The following is a 19,244-nucleotide window of genomic DNA, read 5'->3' as shown; positions in this document are numbered from 1 at the left end:
AAGGGAAGGGAAGGGAAGGGAAGGGAAGGGAAGGGAAGGGAAGGGAAGGGAAGGGAAGGGAAGGGAAGGGAGGGGAAGGGAAGGGAAGGGAAGGGAAGGGAAGGGAAGGGAAGGGAAGGGAAGGGAAGGGGCTCTCTTTGCTGAGCACCTTACTTGTGCCAGGCCAGGGCGGGCACTTCCTACCTGCTTCCTCCTTCAAACTCCTCAGCCACCCAGGAAGCAGGCTCTCTCTGTATCTCTGAGGCTCAGCATGGTGGCCCTGGGCCCCCTCCCCAACCCCAGCAGGCCCTGCAGGGCCGGGTCAGCCTGCCTCAGCCCCGTCTGGCTCCCTGCAGCCCGTGCCCAACCACAACCCCTGGATGCTGCTCTACTTCATCTCCTTCCTGCTCATCGTCAGCTTCTTTGTGCTCAACATGTTTGTGGGCGTTGTGGTGGAGAACTTCCACAAGTGCCGGCAGCACCAGGAGGCCGAGGAGGCGCGGCGGCGCGAGGAGAAGCGGCTGCGGCGCTTGGAAAAGAAGCGCCGGAGTGAGTGGGCGACTTGGGGGGCAGGGGCCACCGCAGCCCTGGCTTCCTCTGCCTGCCGCTGGTGTTCCTGGGTGCAGAGGCAAGGCCTGGACCTGACATCAGCCCCTGGGACTTTGGAGCTGGAAGGGACAAAGGATATGGCCCCTGGGACCCCGGGTCCTGGCTCTGCCCCTTTCCCAATGTCTGCCTGACTGGGTGACCTGAGCCCTAACCATGTCCTCCTGGAGTCTGGTGGTGACACCACTGCCAACCAGGTGTCTCAGTCCAGGCAGAAGGCAGAGCCTGGATGCTGACCCTGAGCTGTGGGACCCCTGTCCCCCGCCCCCAGCAGTCCCGGAGCCCCTGCTGTGGGCGCTTTGGGGTGGGGGGGGGAATCTGTGTCCTGCCTTCTTTAGCCCCACCCCTACATCTTACCTACGTCCCCTTTGGCCCCCTGGCTGGGTGGAGGGACCTAACTCTGACTCCCAGGGCCTGCGTGGACTGACGCCTCTCCCCCTTGCTTCCTCCCTCCCCTCGGCCTCTCCCTCCCCGTGTCCTGTGCCCGCCTTGGCCACCCTCTGTGGCCTGTGCCACTCCCCCGTGCACCTGGCAGAGGCCCAGCGGCTGCCTTACTATGCCACCTACTGTCCCACCCGGCTGCTCATCCACTCCATGTGCACCAGCCACTACCTGGACATCTTCATCACCTTCATCATCTGCCTCAATGTGGTCACCATGTCCCTGGAGCACTACAACCAGCCAACGGTGAGCCCGAGCCCTGACCCCAGCCCAGGGTCCCTGGTGGAGGGGGGCCTCAGCAGGACCCCGCCCCAGGAGCAGGCCCTGAGCAGTCCCCCTGTGCCAGGGCCTGTGCCCAGGAAGCTCACGGCCTGGCAGGAGGTGAACGAAAGACAAAGGCCAGAGAGAAAGGTCTCCCATTTCTGGTGAGTGGGGAGGGAACATTTGGGCCCCGCCTTGAACATGAGTACCAGTCGCCGTGGTGTGTTTCATGTGACTTTTTGCAAGGCGGTTGCGGGCTCTGACTCCTATCCTCGCAGCAGCCCTCGGCGGGAGAAGGGACTGGCTCCAGACTTTGTAGATGAAGAAACTGAGGCTCGGGGATGTGGCAGGGCTGCCCCGACTGGGCAGTCAGTGTGCAGAGGGGGCGGACTGGACCTTGGATTTGCATTCAAGGACCACCATGTGGCCTTCACTGCTGCCTGGGCGAGTGGGGCCGGGGGAGGGCAGCCGGGTGGCAGGACTATTGGGGGCAAACACGGAAGTGGGAGAGGGCGGCCAACTCCCAGCCGGTGTCAGGCAGTGTGCAGAAGAGGGGAGCAGAGCTCCCTCTCAGCGATAGGAGAGGACTGTGACAGGAAGGCAGCCAGCAGCAGAAGGGAACGGCAGTTGCAGAACTCCCAAATTAACGTGAGAAAATGGGGTAACAGTAGCTCACCTTTACCACGTGTTGATGTTGATAGCTCGGTCTGGTGCGGGGCTATTAGCTCCCTTAATTTTCACAGCCACTTTGTGAGGTCAGGTCCTGGTGCCATGGGTTGGTGAACTAAGTCCCACAGAGGTCAAGGGACTCACCCAAAGTCACAGTGAACCAGGAGTTAAGTGCCGAGCCAGTGTTTAAGTCTAGGCTGTCTGGCTCTTAGCCATGACCCTTCACTGTTACCCTTTGCTGCTTCCAAAGTGGGCTCCCTGGACCAGGCCAGCAGGAATAAGGGGGAGGGAACAGCCGTGAGAAAGAAACAGTGCACGTTATGTAAGAGGGAAGGGAGGCCGTTACCTCAGTCATTGCACCAAAGGTGAATGGGTTCAGTCTTCCTCTTCGGAGGCAGAGCCTTGCTGACAGGAGGAAGGCGGGGGCCGGTCTTGGGGCCTGGATCATGTTTCTCTGCCTCTCCCCGTAGTCCCTGGAGACTGCCCTCAAGTACTGCAACTACATGTTCACCACTGTCTTTGTGCTGGAGGCTGTGCTGAAGCTGGTGGCCTTTGGTCTGAGGCGCTTCTTCAAGGACCGGTGAGTGGCTGGGCCGGCGCACGGCAGCGGAGAGGGCCCTGCAGGATGGGGAAGCCCAGGGCAGCCAGAGGCGGGAGAGAAGTGCCCGTGCACGGATGGCTGCGACCTCTGGGTGCTCCCTACAGGCCTGGACAGGAGGCAGTCATGGTCCTGCCTGGTGGACTCGGGGCATTCCACCAAGCCCCCGGAGCACTCCTCCCATGGGTCCTCCCACAGGCAGAGCAGGGCACGCCCCATGCCTCTTCTGAGGGAGCAGATAAGGTTCAGAGAGGTCAACAGATTAGCCCTTGGCCACACAGAAGAAATAGCAGCATCAAGATTCAGAGCTTGAAGTCAGAGAGAGCCACTTCTCCCCTGGAGGAGGCCACAGATATTTATTTAGCTTGGTCGGCCCCTTGCCTGAGGAACTGGAGGCTGTCTGGGGGCAGAGGGGGAGCTGGACCTAGTGGGGTCTGGAGCGGGCTAGTAGGGAGAGTGGGCACACATCCCGACCGGCCGCAGCCGGAGGGTGGAGAGCTGGGAAGCTCCCCTGGCCTCAGGCGAGTCTGCACGAGAGTCGCCCACTTGGCGTCCCACTGCTGTGCGCTGAGCAGGTGGAACCAGCTGGACCTGGCCATCGTGCTGCTGTCGGTCATGGGCATCACGCTGGAGGAGATCGAGATCAACGCGGCCCTGCCCATCAACCCCACCATCATCCGCATCATGCGGGTGCTGCGCATCGCCCGGGGTGAGGGCGGAGGTCGGCCAGGAGGCGGGTGGGCTGTGGGCGGGACGGGCCTCCAGGACAGATGCTCGCCCCTGTGCATACACACTCAGGGCCCCGCCCACAGCTGCTCTGCCCGGCACACTGGCCCCGCCTCCTGTCACACAGCACACGGGCCAGTCCTAGTGGAGACAAGGGCAGCCAGGGCAGATGGGGCTCCTCACTTGCCGTTCTCCAACACCGGCTGGGACGCACTGGCCTCAGTGCTTCTTAAAACCCCTTCTCTTCTCCCAGACCACCCTCTGCCCCCCACGGCCACCCCCACTTCCTTCAAACACCTGCTGTCTCACCCAGGTGCCTGTAACTCTTCCACCTGCACCTGCCTGTCGCCCCCAGATCCCGAGGTGGGGATGGGTGGGGAGAAACTCAGCAGAACACCGGAGCCCTCCTTAGCCACAGGCAGGGACATAGGCTGCCCCGGGTGGTCACTTTTGCCTCATCTCGGTGAATTAGGCGCTCGCTCACACTCCCTGTACCCCTCGGTTCCCACTGGGTGTGCCCTCCCCGTCTAGGACTTTTTTACACTGATGTCCACGAGTTGTGTGACACCCCACTCACCCTGTAGCTGCACCCACGTCCTCGTGGCATTTGCACACTGCACACGCACACCCCTGCCCCTCGGGCCTGGACTGAGTGGGCCGGCCGCATGTCCCCCGCAGTGCTGAAGCTGTTGAAGATGGCCACGGGGATGCGGGCCCTGCTGGACACGGTGGTGCAAGCTCTGCCCCAGGTAAGAGCTGCCCCCTGCGGCCGCCCCTCCTGCCTGTTGCTGGTGTCCCACTGCGCCCTGGGGGCGCAGGCCCTGACCGCCCTTCTCCCTAAGCCTGCCCAGAGCCAGCACACGTCTGGTCTCCAGGGGGCAGTTGGAGCTGGGGCTGTGAGAGGTGGAACAGGTCCCCTCTGCCTCTTCCTTCCTGATGTCGCCAACTACTCTCTGACCCTGCTCTATATCGGGCCCTGGGCTGGCCCTCGGGGACCCACACTCTGCCCTCAGGAGTCACTGGGCTGGTAGGGAAGACAGACACCTCACAGCACTGTGCAGAGGAGAGAAGCAGCTCTGACACAATGGGGGGAACCAGGGAAAGTGTCAGGGGACTTTGAGCTTGACCTTGTTGGGTGGTTTGGCAGAAGGAGGTGGTGATGTGGACAGACAGGTTCTGACATTCTGGGGGGGGGGACAGCACAAGACGTGGGGACAGATCTAAGCCATTAGGAAAGCGGCGCCCTCAGCCTGCATCCCATTGGTAGTGGAAGGGAGATAAGGCCGGGGCCTCAGAGGGGTCATGGTTCATCCTCCTAGGAATGCTGCATCCCAGCCTCTCCCTCCCTGCTGCCCTGGCTACTCACAGCCCCGCCTCTCCCTCCTCTCAGGATGGCCTCTGCTCTGCAGGGAGCCTCACGCTCATTCATTTATTCACCATGACTCACCTAGTGTTAAGGAACATTATGCATCTCGAAATAAAAAGGCACAGATACTAAAAACGAAGATAAAAGATTTAATAACTCAAGGAAGGGAAAGTGAAAGCAAAGCTAGTTCTCACAGTGACTAGGCTAAGAATATTAGTGAGTTCTGTTCTCAAGTTTGGTGTGAGTTTCCCAGCAGCCCAGTTGCAAAGGGAAAGCAGCGTAACTCTCACCAGGTCTGGATGGAAAGCATGGGTATTCCTTCAAAGAAACGTGGTTTTTCTTGATACTAAATCCCTTCAAAAGATTTGCTACATAGACTAGGGGGTGAGTGCTGGGCTTGGGGGCGTGTGCAGACAGGAAGTGGGTGGAGCCCAGAGTCAAGCTAGCCTGCCCAGGGTCAACGCCTAGTCCCCTGGGAGACCCTGGGCATGTGGCACTTCTCGTGCCTTGGTGCCCTTACCTGTGAAATGGGGGGGGTGATAACAGTGTTCATCTCAAAAGGGTGTTGTGAGGTTTAAAATAGTTAAAAGTCAGTGAACGGGACCTGGGTCTTAGGACGTGCCGAGCAATGTGGCTCAGTTGGCTGGGTGTCGTCCTGCAAATCGAATGGCCAAAGGTTTGATTCCCAGTCAGGGCTTATGCCAGGGTTGCGGGTTCAGTCCCCGGTCAGAGTATGTGTGAGAGGCAACGGATCAATGTTTCTCTCTCACATCGATGTTTCTCACTCTCTCTGTCTCCTTTTCTTCTTTCTAAAAATAAATAAATTTAAAAAAGAAAAGTAAGGGGAGGTGGACACTGGTTAACAGATGCTGCCGACTGCCTGCAGAGGGTGGGGCAGGGCGGGGCGGGACTGAGAGCCCCCACTCAGGCACACTCCCCTCGGCTGGCCAGGCCTCATGGGTGTCCGGTAAGTGCCCGTTTTATTAGTGGATGAGCATCATTCAATTAGTCCGACACTGTTGGCGCGACCGTGGAGCAGCTCGGAGGGGAAGCCTCCTCCGGAGTAGGGCGCCTGGCGGCTGTGATGGGCCGGGTTTACTTCTCAGCAGTTCATGGAATGTCTTCTGCCTCCGTCCTGCCTCGGTGCTGCCTCTGTCCTGGTCCCGTGGGCCTTCCACGGGGCCTAGGAGAGAGCTCGTTACTTCTAGGGCCAGAGTGTCTTGGAGCCTGATCTCATCCACAACACGAGGGAAGGGCAGGCTCTGGCACACGGACAGATTGGAAATAGGTTTGGAATCTGGGACACTTTCCTCCCACAGGAGCTGTGGGACGGGGTGGCCGGGTCTGCCGGAGGCTTGGGGCCCGCAGTCCTGCACAGCTCCTGTGCCCCTCCTCTCTGTGGCCGGCTCCGTGCCGGTCTGAGGAAGCAGACCTGACTTAATCTAGCCGTGTTCCTGCTCTCCAGGACTTCCCAGACCAGCAGAGACAGCGGCTGGGTCATGCTGGTTGCACTCACTGTCAGACTGCATCTCGTCTGCCTGGAGGAATCCGGGCAGACTTTGTGGAGGAAGTGGCATTACTGCTGAGGCACCTCTCTCTTCCTCTCCTTCCTCTCTCTGTTCATCCGTGGGATGGCACTAACCATGCACAAGTGTACAGAGTAGCAGTTGTGTGCATGGACCCTGGGGTTAGTGGGCTGGGTGTGAATCTCAGTCCTACTGTGTGCCGGTGGTGTGACCCTGGTCCAGGTACTTCACCTCTCAGCATGTTTCTCTCTTCATCTGAAGAACAGAGGTGATACAGAGTTCGTGGGTCGTGGTGCAGAGTAAGTGAACTGTGATGTGACGGGCTTCGACCCAGGCCACTGACAGTAAAGGCGTCACAAACGGTTTATTATTTCCTGTCCCCTGTGCTGGGCCCAGCCTGCCCCCCGGGGGGCCATGCGGGGAGTGGCCGACACAGACACAGAACCTGGTGAGATGCTGCGGCCGCCCGGACCCGCAGGCTGCCCTTCGCCCGGAGCCTGTCGCCCGCCCCAGCCCTCCCCCTCCCCTGCCCAGCCCCACCTGCTGTCTCCACAGGTGGGCAACCTGGGCCTCCTCTTCATGCTGCTCTTCTTCATCTATGCCGCCCTGGGGGTGGAGCTCTTCGGGAAGCTGGGTGAGTGACGCAGGCCTGGGGGGCCAGTGGGCTGGGCTGGGTCTGGAGGAGGGCTCTGCGGGGAAGGCCTGAGAACACCCCGGACTGTCCCATTAGGGTCTTTGGGAGATGCCCTCGCAGCAGGCCATGGAGGATGGATGGGGGCCCTCTACCATTCGTACTCCGCCCCCTCCCGTGTGGCTAGGAGCTTGAGAGATGCTGGCCTGGGTCCACAGGCCTGCCCTGGGCCTGTGCATGGGCCCCGACTTGGAGCCTCCCAGCTGTCTGACCCCTGGGCATGCCCCCTCCGGCCCCACAAGCCACTGTCCATCCTGGGCCAGGGCCACTGCTACAAGCAGAACAGCCAGGGCACTACAGGATCAGCTCCAGAAAGCAGGGCTCCCTTGGCAGCCGGCCCTCGCCCACTCCATCCTCTCCCTTTGGAACTGATCGTAGGGCTGGAGGAGAGCTGCACTCACCTGAGTCTGAGCCTGGCTTGGGTGCCACCTCCCTGAGTCTCAGCTTCCCTGTCTGTGGGCTGGGCTCAGTCCACATGCACCTCCGAGGGTTGTAGTGGGGATTCTGAGAGGAGGCGGGGGAACGGGCTCTGTGGTGGGACAGGCTCCGCGGCCGGACTGCTGACCTCCTTCCCTTTCAGTCTGCAATGACGAGAACCCGTGCGAGGGCATGAGCCGGCACGCCACCTTCGAGAACTTCGGCATGGCCTTCCTCACGCTCTTCCAGGTCTCCACCGGCGACAACTGGAACGGGATCATGAAGGTGCTTGTGGGCAGGCTGTTGAGAGAGCGCTCAGGCTGGGTTATGAGTGAGGGTGCTGGTGACAGTCCCCACGGCCAGGGCGCCCCATCGCACACAGGACGGGAGGGCAGGGCCCAGGAGCAGAGGACCCTGCCCGGGACCGGGCATCACAGCGAGGTGCGGAGGAGGCCAGTGCTCTTGGTCCAGCCCTAATTGCTGGCTGGTGCTCAGACCAGTGCTCAGGTGCTGGGGGGTGTGACTCCCCCCAGGGCCAGAGGGGACTGAAGTCTCTGTTCCTCCTGGGGCCAGGGCCCTGGCACTGCCTACCCTGCCCATCACCCCGCAGAGGCCCTCTGGCTCCGGCCTGGGGTGGCAGGGGTGGGGGCAGGGCTTGCAGAGGTGGGGTCTGTGGCTAAGACCCGGGGTCCTCACTGCCCTCCCTGCCCGGCCCAGGACACGCTGCGGGACTGCACCCACGACGAGCGCAGCTGCCTGAGCAGCCTGCAGTTCGTGTCACCCCTGTACTTCGTCAGCTTTGTGCTCACGGCCCAGTTCGTGCTCATCAACGTGGTGGTGGCGGTGCTCATGAAGCACCTCGATGACAGCAACAAAGAGGCCCAGGAGGACGCCGAGATGGACGCGGAGCTGGAGCTGGAGATGGCCCAGGGCCTCGGTCCCAGCCCACGGCCGCCTGCCGGCTCCCCGGGTGCACCCGGCCGGGTGCCGGGAGGGCCCTGCGGCGGCGGTGGCGGCGGTGACTCGGAAGGCCGCCGGTGCCGGCACTGCTATTCTCCAGCCCAGGTGGGCAGGGGCCGGGTCACCGAGGGCAGGACCTGGGGGCTGCCAGTGAAGCTGGCCCGAGGGGCCTGGGCAGAGATTTCTGTCTTTCGGGCCCCACCCCTGCTGCTCAGCTCTGTGTGACCCTGTGACAAAAGGGTCAGGCCCAGGGTCCACCAGGCCACAGGTGCAGAGAACCGGGAGGGCAGCTGTGCCCTACCCACCCCGCAGTCCCCACCCAGTGACAATCCCACCTGTCCCCGCCCATCCTGTCCGCCTAGGAGAATCTGTGGCTGGACAGCGTCTCTTTAATCATCAAGGACTCCTTGGAGGGGGAACTGACCATCATTGACAACCTGTCTGGCTCCATCTTCCACCACTACTCCTCGCCGGCCAGCTGTAGGAGGTGCCATCATGACAAGCAGGAGGTAAGGCCGGTGCCTGGCAGTGGGCTGGCCTGTGGGAAAAGCCTCACTCTGGGCAGAGAGCTGCCCGTGGACTTGCTCACACTGGCCAGTCTCCAGGGACACGTGGCCTGTGGGCAGGTGGACTCGCTTTGGAGTTCACAGCTCACTCAACCCCACTGCCCTTGGCCCAGCCCAGGCCTGGGGCTCCGGGGTCTGTGACGCCGTCGTGTCTCCCCCACCCCCCACCCCCGCCTCGGCTGGGCTGCCTGCTCAGGGTGGGCATACCGTTCATGCTCAGCAGGTCTCTGGACCTCTCCGGCCACCACCCTGTGCCTTTCTGGGGGACCAGGCCTGCCCGGTCCCAGCTCCACAGGTGATCTGAGGCTGCTACCCCTCCCTGCAGGTGCAGCTGGCTGAGACAGAAGCCTTCTCCCTGAACTCAGACAGGTCCTCGTCCATCCTGCTGGGCGATGACCTGAGTCTCGAGGACCCCACAGCCTGCCCACTTCGCCCTCAGGGCAGCAAGGTGAGGAGCCTCAGTGGGCTCTGGGGCGAGCGGGCCCACCCTTGCAGCCTGGGCTCTGCCTGCCCAGGCAGGACACTGTGTCCCCCCCAGCACCCCACATGAGTAGCGCCTGCTGTGTGCCAGACCCTCGTCTCTTGTGGGTCAGGTGGGGGCAGTGGGGCTTAGAGAGGCGCAGTGATTTACCTGAGGTCACACAGCAACTCGTTTAGCCAGGGCCCCACGCACGGCATCCAGTGGCCTTGGCCGCTCCTTGTCACTTTGGATATTTTTTAAAACTTTTATTTATTTACCTTTAGAGGAAGGGAAGGAGAGAAGGAGAGAAATACCAATGTATGGTTGCTTCTCCTGAGTCCCCTGCTGGGAACTGGCCTGCAACCCAGGCATGTGCCCTGACTGGGAATTGAACCGTGATCATGTGGTTTGCAGGCCTGTGCTCAATCCACTGAGCTACACCAGACAGGGCTACTTTGGATATTTTTTATCTGAGTAAGAAGACCCTGCACTGCCCTCAAGGATCTTAGAGCCAAGAAGGGAGTGAGCAGGGAACTGTGACCTGCCTGGGACACTGGGGAGGCTTTCTGGAGGTGGGGCCCTGCCACCTGGGTTTTGGAAGATGACGATTGTTGGCCAGGTGGACAGGGTGAGGAGAAGACCATGCCAGGCCCCAAGAGCAGCCCAAGCAAAGGACTGTGGGTCAGGGGCCTGCAGGCAGCTATGGTGGGCTCAGCCCCTGTGCGGTCTGCCCCCTCCTAACCCATCTACCTCCCTCTTCCTGCAGGAGGAGCTGGACCCACCAGAGCCCGGGCTTGGGGGGGACCTAGGTGAATGCTTCTTCCCCTTGTCCAGCACGGCCGTGTCCTCGGGTCCAGAGAACTTCCTGTGTGAGATGGAGACCATCCCGTTCAACCCTGTCCGGTCCTGGCTGAAACACGAGAGCAGCCAAGGTGAGGGGTGGGCCCCCCACCTGCTCCCCACGGCCCTGTTCTTGGGCGGCTGCTTCAGAGGCAGCTGGTTGAGTTTTGTCCTTAGTAATTTTTTCCCAGGCTATTATACTGAGTCGGGAAAGAAACAGATAAATAACTGACAATAAAAGATAGGAACCTCAGGCCCGATGTAACAGTGATAAAAGATCAAGAGCCAAACAACACAAAGGTGAGATGAAAATTATACCAGAAGCCTGGGCTAAGGGCAGCTTCCTGCTGAGCTTCCTGGGAGCAGTGGAGAAAAGGAGAACCAATTGGCACGCACAGCTCCCATCCCTGAGCGGAGAGAAAGCTGCCAGGTTACTGAGGGGTTTTCTGGAGCTGACTTTTCCCCCCCACATTCTTAAATTGGCTTAGTGTACAGCCAACTCAGTCTTTTTTTTAAAAAATGTATTTTATTGATTATGCCATTACAGTTGTCCCATTTCCTCCCTTCATTCCCCTCCACCCTGCACACACCTTCTCCGCCATTCCTCCCCCTTTAGTTTATGTCCATGTGTCACAAGTTCTTTAGCTTCTACATTTCCCATATGATTTTTGCCCTCCCCCTGTCTATTTTCTACCTACTGTCTATGCTTATTCTCTGTACCTTCTCCCCCTTCTCCTCCTCCCACTCCCCTGTTGCTAACCCTCCATGTGATCTCCATTTCTATGGTTCTGCTCCTGATCTAGCTGTCCTCTTAGTTTGCTTTTGTTTTAGGTGTGGTTGTTAATAACTGTGAGTTTGCTGTCCTTTCACTGTTCATCTTTTTTATCTTCTTTTTCTTAGATAAGTCTCTAACATTTCATATAATAAGGGCTTGGTGATGATGAACTCCTTGAACTTGACCTTATCTGAGAAGTACTTTATCTGCCCTTCCATTCTAAATGAAAGCTTTGCTGGATAGAGCAATCTTGGTTGTAGGTCTTTGGATTTCATGACTTGGAATACCTCTTTCCAGCCCCTTCTTGCCTGTAAGTTCTCTTGAGAAATCAGATCTTCTGATTGGGCACTCCTTTGTAGGTGACTGTCCCCTTATCTCTTGCTGCTTCTAGAATTCTCTTCTTCATTTTAATCTTGGCTAATGTAATTATGATGTGCCTTGTTGTGTTCCTTCTTGGGTCCACCTTCTTTGGGACTCTCTGAGCCTCCTGAATTTCCTGGAAGTCTATTTCCTTTGCCAGATTGGGGAATTTCTCTTTTATTATTTGTTCAAGTAACTTTTTCACTTGTTGCTCTTCCTCTTCCCCTTCTGGTACCCCTATAATTCAGATGTTGGAATGTTTAAAGATGTCTTGGAGGTTCTTAAGCCTCTCCTCTTTTTTTGAATTCTCATTTCTTCATTCTTTTCTGGTTGGATGTTTCTGGTTGGATGGCTATACCGTCCAGGGACAAGAGCCATTCTAGTTCACATCATTGATTTGAGTCCTAGTTTCCTTTCCATCACTATCGGTTCCCTGTGCATTTTGCTTCATTTTACTTAGTGTAGCCTTCATTTTTTTCATCTAATTTGTGACTAAAATCAACCAGTTCTGTGAGCATCCTGATCACCAGTGTTTTGAACTGTGCATCCGATAGGCTGTCTATCTCTTTGTCGCTTAGAAGTATTGGCTCTGGGGCTTTGAGTTGTTCTTCTGCTTGAGCTATAATGTTTTGGTCTATTTGCACCTGTTATGTATGAGGGGTGGAGTCTAGGTGTTCACAGGGGCGGGTCAACCCAGTTGCTGGGTTGTGACTGGGAGCTGGGTCAGAGAGGGAGCAATGGCGTTTGTTCTGCTCTCTCTCGGATTTCGGTCCCCTCTGCTGCTTCCCACAAGCAACTTGGGCCCTTCTGGTGCTGGTTCCCGGGTGGGTGGGCTTGTGTACATTCTAGGATCCTGTGGGTCTCTCCAACAAACTCTCCTGTGAGACTGGTAGCCTCTCCCGGCACCTCAACCCCCAAAAGTTTTTTCAATTGGTGGTTTTAGGCTTTATTTCCTGGTGCTGGTGCCCTGGGTTGCTCAGTCTGTCTCACTGTCCGTGTTTTCACCTGGTTTATCGGTCTGGATGAACAGTTTGTTGTTGTCGGACTTCAGTGCAGTTCAATTTTCTGTCTGTTTTGGTTGTGTTTTTGTTTTTAAATCTTTGTTGTCCTTAAATTTGGCTGTGCGAGGAGGCACAGTGTTTCCACCTACGCCTCCATCTTGGCTGGAAGTCCCTGGAGCTGACTCTGAGAGGTGTGTACCCAGGGGTCCTCACACAAGGTGATGCTGGACAACAGAACGCCTGTCGCCTGCTGTGTCCCGTTAGCAAATGTCCTGATGTTTATCCTTTGTCTGTTCCCTTCGCGCCCTGTGCTTGTGCCTTGGGCCCGTGGCTCGGCTGTGGCACCAGGACAGAGGACGGAGCCGGCCTGTTTATCTCGAGGGCTCACCTCCACCTCGGGTTCCGTTGGAGGGTGACAGGAGTCTGGTTGTGATGACAGTACTGGCTGAGGAGGGGGACAGAAGGATGAGCTCAGCAGATGAGAAGCCACTGAGCTCACCTCCGTACTCTTGTGGGAGGCTTGGCATCGCACCCCTTCCAGGAGCCGGTGGTGCAGTGACTATCCCAAGGACCTCCCCTAAAACCGGTGGCCTTTGGACTGGACACAGTGGCTGAGGTGCGAGGACCCCAGACTTCCTGAACCAAAGTCAGGGCACAGGACTGACCTACAAGTCATTCTCCCTTTTTTTTTTTTTAAGATGTTACTTATTTTTAGAGAGAAGGGAAGGGAGGGAGAAAGAATGGGAGAGAAACATCAAGTGGTTGCCTCTCGTGTGCCCCTAACTGGGGACCTGGCCTAAAACCCAGGCATGGTCTCTGACTGGGAATCGAACCAGTGACCCTTTGGTTCACAGGCTGGCTGGCACTCAATTCACTGAGCTATACCATCCAGGGCCAAGAGCCATTCTGATCGAATGAAACCTCATCCCATTCATTAACCATTTGTTTATATTTTCCTTAAATCATAAGATGACATAGAACAGAAGTCTTTGCACCTGGGGATAGTCAAGCTGTTCAGCCACCTTGGGAGAGAATATTCCCCAATTCCTTCGTCCCATCCACACCTTGGAAGGCACGAACCGAGGGGACCGTGAGCAGCGGCTCCTGGCCGTCCCTATGGCCTGGCCTCCCTTCTCCCCTCACCCCATCCTCGCCCCTGTCCACCCCGGTGCAGCGGGCCAGACAGACCCAGCAGTGTCCTTCTGTTGGCTCAGCCCGTCCAGCACAGTGCCCACCCCACCCGCTGTCCCAGATGGGCCCCCAGCCTTGGCTGGGCCCCGTGGGGCGTCAGACCCTGGCGGGCCGCACTCATGACTTCTGCTTTGCTCATTCTCGCCACCTCTTGGGGGAGGCATCTGGTCACTGTTTCACAGAGGCAGGAACCCAGGGGTCCTAGAGCCGGGTCCACGTGGCTCAAAAGCTGTGCCTTTGCCCAGTGCCTGACCTCCCAGGAACGACACGGGCAGGCTCACCATTTCTCTCTTGCTTTCACAGTGGGGACGTTGAGGCTCAGAGAGGGAGACTTACCCGTAGTCTCATAGGCGGCTTGTTCGGTACCCCTCTGCCAGCCCGTGCCTGCTCCCAGCTCCCTCTCCTTCCTCCCCAGCAGCACCTTCGAGCCCACTCCTGCCCATGCCCACGGAGTTCTTCCACCCCGCTGTGTCCGCCAGCCAGAAGGGGCAGGAGAAGGGTGCCAGTGCAGGGACCCTCCCCAAGATCGCCCTGCAGGGCTCCTGGGCATCCCTGCGGTCACCGAGTGTCAACTGTACCCTCCTCCGGCAGGTATGGCACCTCCTCGACTCCGAGAGCTCCCTCACTGGGGGGCATCTGATGGGGCCTTGGAGTTCTAGGTGGGGGAGCAGGTCTGCGGGATGGGAGGGTCTGGCCTGCAGGGTCACCACCTGGGCGTGCAGAGGAACCTGCAGGCCCGAGAGCCCCATTCTGTGCCCCACAGTGTGGTGGAGGCAGGGCGGGGCCCGGGGCTCTCCAGGGCATTTGTCCATTTGGTGGCTGCTGACCCCAGCTATGTGCCAGGCTGTATGCTAGGCTTGGAGGCTGCAGCAGCTACGAATGCAGAATCCCTGCCCCTGCGGTTTATGGCTCGTGCATAGTGTGTGTAGTGCGTGTGTGTGTCAGAGATGTGAGAGGAGGGGTGAAAAGCTGAAATCAGCACACAAAGAGTATTGTCTGCTTGATGGGACACGCCCCGGGGAGGACACTGCACAGGAAGGGCCCACGGGCCGAGCCCGTGGTTCAGGCAGAGGGCCGGGAAGGCCCGAGGGGGCCGAGAGTCTCTGGGGCAGAGCTTCCCAGGCAGCAGGCAGAGCAGAGGTGGGGGTGGGGTGGGGGGACTTCTGTGGGAAATGAGGTCCCAGAGGGGTGGGGCAGGGCCCTGAGGCCAGGGTCTGATTGGGTTCCAGTAGGATGACCCTGGCTTCCCCCTGAGGACCAGAGAAGGGGGCTGGTGGGGGGAGAGCCCTGAGGAGGCCACTGCAGTGATGGTGGTGAGAGCCCCCAGCGCTTGGTCACTGACGTGGGCAGGCTGCTGCAGGGGAGGGTTGGGGGACACCAGGCGGCCCCTATCCCCTGTGTCCCCCCACAGGCCACTGGGAGTGACACATCCCTGGAGGCCAGCCGCAGCAGCTCGGCGGGCAGCCTGCAGACCACGCTGGAGGACAGCCTGACGCTGAGTGACAGCCCCCGGTGCGCCCTGGGGCCGCCTGCGCCCACACCCGGCCCCCGGGCTGGCCTGTCTCCCACCGCCCGCCGCCGCCTCAGCCTTCGGGGCCGGGGCCTGTTCAGCCGGCGCGGGCTGGGCGCGCATCAGCGCAGCCACAGCAGCGGGGGCTCCACCAGCCCGGGATGCACCCACCATGACTCCATGGACCCTTCGGATGAGGAGTGCGCTGGCCGCAGCGGCGTGGGGGGCGGGGGCAGCGAGCACTCGGAGACCCTCAGCAGCCTCTCGCTCACCTCCCTCCTCTGCGCGCCCCCGCCGCCAGGGCCCCCGCCCACCAGGAGGTTCAGCAGCACCAGCAGCCTGGCCACTGGCCCCGGTCGCCCCCGCGCCACCGTCGGGCCCCATGGCCTGGCCCGGAGCCCCTCCTGGGCCGCGGACCGCAGCAAGGACCCGCCAGGCCCGGCCGAGCCCCCGGGAGAGCTGCAGTCCAAAGACGCTGCGAGCAAGAGGAAGAGATGAGGGCTGCAGGGGCCCAGCGCCGCCGCCTGCCCCGTCTCGCCTTCTTTACCTCAGGAGCCAGGGGGAAGACAGCAATACTTGGTCCACAGCCTGGGCACCGCGCAGGGCCAGCCAGCGCCAGGCTGCTGAGAGCACGCTGGTGGGCTGAGGCCCAGCGTGGCCTGGCCACGGTCCTTCCCATGCAGATACATGTATATATATATGTATGCATATATATAGAGAGAGACAGACATATATATATATATTTATTTTTTTTACTGAGAGTTTACGACTTCCAGAAAGTGCTAAAGTTGGGGAGAGTCTGGGGCCCAGACAAGGCTTTTTGCTTGATGCTTGGGGCCCAGGCCAAACCTGCCCTGGGGTAGATGGTCCTGCTGGGACATGGGCACCCCTGCTTTTTGGCATCTCCCCTGGAGTAGCTTGGAGAGGGCTGTCCGTTCTCTGAGGGTCCTATGGTCCAGGAGACAGGCCCAGAAAAAGAGCTGTCATTTCAGGGTGCGTTTTTTCCTTTAAAGAAGAGATGCTGCTAAGATCCCCCCTTCCCCCACGTGTTGGGGTGTCTGTCTTGTTCCTGGCCGTCTAGCTGCGTGGACAGTCTTTTGTAGGCTCCCAGAATCCACAAACTCTTAGTCACCCAGCTGTGTTTCTCTAGCAAAATCTGGGGCAATAGTTGTATTTTCTTAGGGCTGGGACGGGGTGGCGAGCAGCTCCCAGGCTGGGCAGGGGGCAGGCCCCTGTCCCAGTGGGCCCTTTCCAGGGTGTGGCCTGCTGTGGGCAGGACCGAGGCAGCAGGAGATGGAGGACAGTGAAGGGGGGTGAGCAGGCCCTGAGTAGGTCAAGGGCACCGCCTGGTCTATGCTGGCCACAGCCTTTCACTCTCTGGGTGGGAGCAGGGGTGGGGCAGCTGCCTGGGACCAGCTCCCCTCCTCAGCTCCTTCATACCCTGTCACCTGGAGACCCTGCCCCACCCCCCACCCGGCTCATTTTCCCCACCTTCCCAAAGCTGGAGGTCAGGTTCCCTGTAGAAATGCTATTCAAACACATTTGCAGACAGGCATTTTTTTTCTTGAAAGAGTTATGCATTTATTTCAGTATTTATTAGGAAGAAAGCAGTGTGCCCAACCCACGATTTCACAAACGTATCGCTTAAGTCAAGGCTGAGTTTTTAGAAGTGAGTAGATCAGTGTCAAGAAGATTGGGAACATGGTGGCAGAGTTGTGGGGTGGGAACTGCTGTGAGTTTGGGGCACCTTGCACTTCAGCAATAACCAGGCCCTTGGCCTTCGAGATCTCAGACGGTCTTAGGTGGGTCTGTCCTTGTCCCAAACCCTGACCTTAAAGTACTTGGCTTTGGCCCAGGCTGCCAAGTGATATGAGGTAGGTGTAGCTGCTTGGACGGGCTCTGGGTGTCTCCCAGGCTGGCATAGCCACCCTTGGAGCCTGGACACTGTAGCAAAGGGAGGAGGTAACGAGTGACTGAAGCTCAGTGGGCTGGAGAGCCCTTCTCTCAATAGCTGGGGGTGGAGGGGGGAAGAGGCAGAGCGGCCAGCCCAGGATCCCTCAGTGCCCTGGCAGCAAAGAGGCTGCGTGTCTCCCCAGCCGGGTGAGCCAACACCTGAGTACTTGGAATGTAAGGATCGGGAGGCAGAGCCTGGCCGAGGGCCTCTGGTGGTACCGTGGAGTTGGGCTGGCGTAGCAGTCAGGACTGGATTTGCCCCTGCACCCCAAGAGCTTCCCTCTCCTCACTCCAAAGCGTGGATGGTGGGCCTCGGTGAGAATATAGACGCTCAGCCCCAGCACTGGGCTCCCTCCTGGGACGGCAGCCTCTGGGGTGAAGGCTCAGCCCGGTCCTTTCTCTCAGGGAGCAGGTGGACATGGGGTCTTGTCACCTTCTGCCCCAGGTGTCCCCAAAGCTGGTGGGGAGGCTGTGCACAAGGCCGACGCTGCTGGGCCAGCCTTCCTTGCTCTGCTGATTGGTTCTCTGTGGGATGCTCATCTGGGGAGGAGTGGGCACAGGGAGGCCTGTCTGGCTCACCCTCTCCCCACCAGCACCGTGGGGGCTCCAAGCAGTTGAGTTAGAGGGGGCAGCACACACATTAGTCAGCATGTTTAGTCAGCATGGCCCTCGAGGGAGGGCCTCGCATGCAGCAGCCTGGCTGGGGGCAGGCAGTGAGGCCTGGGAAGCCCATGTGGAGGAAGTTACCTGGGCTCGAGCTCACCTGGTCGGGTTCAGGGGGACTGTGTCCGGCACCTGTCCGCAGCTCACACTTCCTGGGCACAGGCGCACCCTGTTTAATATGCACAGTGGCCCAGAGTGGCGTGCATGGAGCAGGGAGGTGATTTCCTTGTCACTGGGTTATATATGGCTGGTTAGAAAACATCCTGGGTGTGCCTGACGGGAAGCCATCCTTTTACCCTACACTTTGTGGTCCCAAAACAAGCAGGCATGTGGGGAGGGACATCCGGGCAAAGGGGCTTACCAGAGCAAAGGCAGGAAGGGGAGAGGGCAGGCCAGAGCAGAGCGGGACCAGCCAAGCGCAGAGGAGAGAAGCTTTGCCTGGGGAGTCACGGGAGGTGGGTCTGGTTCCCGGAGGGCCCCAGTGCTGGTCCAAGGCCCCGGGGACACCGAGGCTGTGCGACTGGCCTGGACCAGCTGACATGGATAGAGTGGGGTGAATGGCCCCTCTGCCCTTCCTGATTCTATAGCCTGTCCGTCACAAAAGCACAACCTTACCACGGGCCTGGCCTAGGGCAAGCAGGGACCTTGGTGTGGAGCACCCCAAGCTTTCTGTTTGCAGGGCTCTGCAGAGTGGCAGCTGGCAGGCACCATGGCATCTGCACAGATGGACCTAGGACCAGCTGGGGCTGCGGCCTACCCCAGCCAAAGCCTCTTCCCGTCGCCTGTCCATCCTTCTCCTGCACCAGGCGGCACCCCAAAAGATAAAGTGTGCACAGTGCCAGCCCGTCTGCCCATCTTTCCCCCCGGGCCCTCCCTGGGGGGCCTTCTGTTTCCAGGGTCGCCTCTGGCCCCCTTCGCTGCGCTGTGTAAGGGCTTGGGGTCTTAGAAGCTTCTGTTTAGCCCAGATACACATACTCTTTTCGTCTTTGTGCAATAATCCGTGTTCCTGGTGGAGCCAGGGTGAGCTGGGGCCTGAGGGGGAGGCAGAGGCCGCCTCCTCCGGGAAGCCCTTGGCCTGGCTCTGCCGCTGTGACTACCGTACTCCCAGTTGCTGTACAGTTTCTATGGTGTGAACGAACCTCCCTCCTAGCTGCTGACGGCACTGGTCCCTGCTGGCCCAGATGGCCCGGGCACAGAGAAACCAAGTGGCAGCTGCCACCAGTGTTGTTTTGAATAAAAACCCAGAAGCCTATTTCAGAATTTCTCTGTGTGACTGTGCTGGTTTTTCTGCAGGTGGGTGCAGAGCTGTGGGGGTCTCCCAGGGGAGGGGTCCTCCGTCATGCCTAGGCTGGGGGTATAGGGTGTCTGGGACCTACAGCAGCACCCCATGGAAGGGTCTTCTCCTGGCCAGGGTGTGGGCCAGGGAGTGCTGGGCTGGGGAGGAGGCAGGGCCTGGCTCGCACTCTCTGGTTCTGTAGCTGAGACGCTGGACCTAGGTGAAAGGGTCACATGGGAATAATAACCTACTCATCTTTGGTGCTCTTTCCAGAATTCACATTATGCATCTTATCAGGACTCTCTTGGCTGGAAAGGACAAAAACTCCACTCAAAGGAGCTTAAGAAAAACAGAAAGAAAGAGCCAGAGAGAGAAAAGGAAGGGAGGGAGGGAAGAAAGAAACAAGAAG

At 59.3% G+C, this 19,244-nt stretch overlaps 1 protein-coding gene across 2 annotated transcripts in view; it reads left to right on the top strand.

The window, feature by feature from the left end:
- Positions 1-18,798, top strand: part of CACNA1I (calcium voltage-gated channel subunit alpha1 I) — a 106,009-nt gene extending 87,211 nt beyond the window's left edge. The window contains exons 25-37 of one of the 2 annotated variants that reach the window (XM_037160682.2): positions 336-528; positions 1,121-1,272; positions 2,427-2,536; positions 3,130-3,263; positions 3,959-4,029; positions 6,728-6,806; positions 7,444-7,565; positions 7,998-8,345; positions 8,603-8,749; positions 9,132-9,254; positions 10,033-10,198; positions 13,849-14,024; positions 14,845-18,798. In XM_037160682.2, coding sequence (XP_037016577.2) covers positions 336-528; positions 1,121-1,272; positions 2,427-2,536; positions 3,130-3,263; positions 3,959-4,029; positions 6,728-6,806; positions 7,444-7,565; positions 7,998-8,345; positions 8,603-8,749; positions 9,132-9,254; positions 10,033-10,198; positions 13,849-14,024; positions 14,845-15,441 — 2,418 coding nt within the window. In that variant the 3' untranslated portion in view covers positions 15,442-18,798. The remainder of the gene's footprint in view (positions 1-335; positions 529-1,120; positions 1,273-2,426; positions 2,537-3,129; positions 3,264-3,958; positions 4,030-6,727; positions 6,807-7,443; positions 7,566-7,997; positions 8,346-8,602; positions 8,750-9,131; positions 9,255-10,032; positions 10,199-13,848; positions 14,025-14,844) is intronic. The other variant, XM_053662175.1, reaches the window with a different exon arrangement.
- The last annotated feature ends 446 nt before the right edge of the window (positions 18,799-19,244 follow it).

The sequence above is a fragment of the Artibeus jamaicensis genome, unplaced genomic scaffold, assembly GCF_021234435.1.
Source record: "Artibeus jamaicensis isolate MK-2021 breed Jamaican fruit bat unplaced genomic scaffold, CSHL_Jam_final contig_233, whole genome shotgun sequence".
Lineage (NCBI taxonomy): Eukaryota > Metazoa > Chordata > Mammalia > Chiroptera > Phyllostomidae > Artibeus > Artibeus jamaicensis.
Note: the sequence above shows the minus strand (reverse complement) of the source record. Positions and strands in the feature narration are given on the sequence as shown.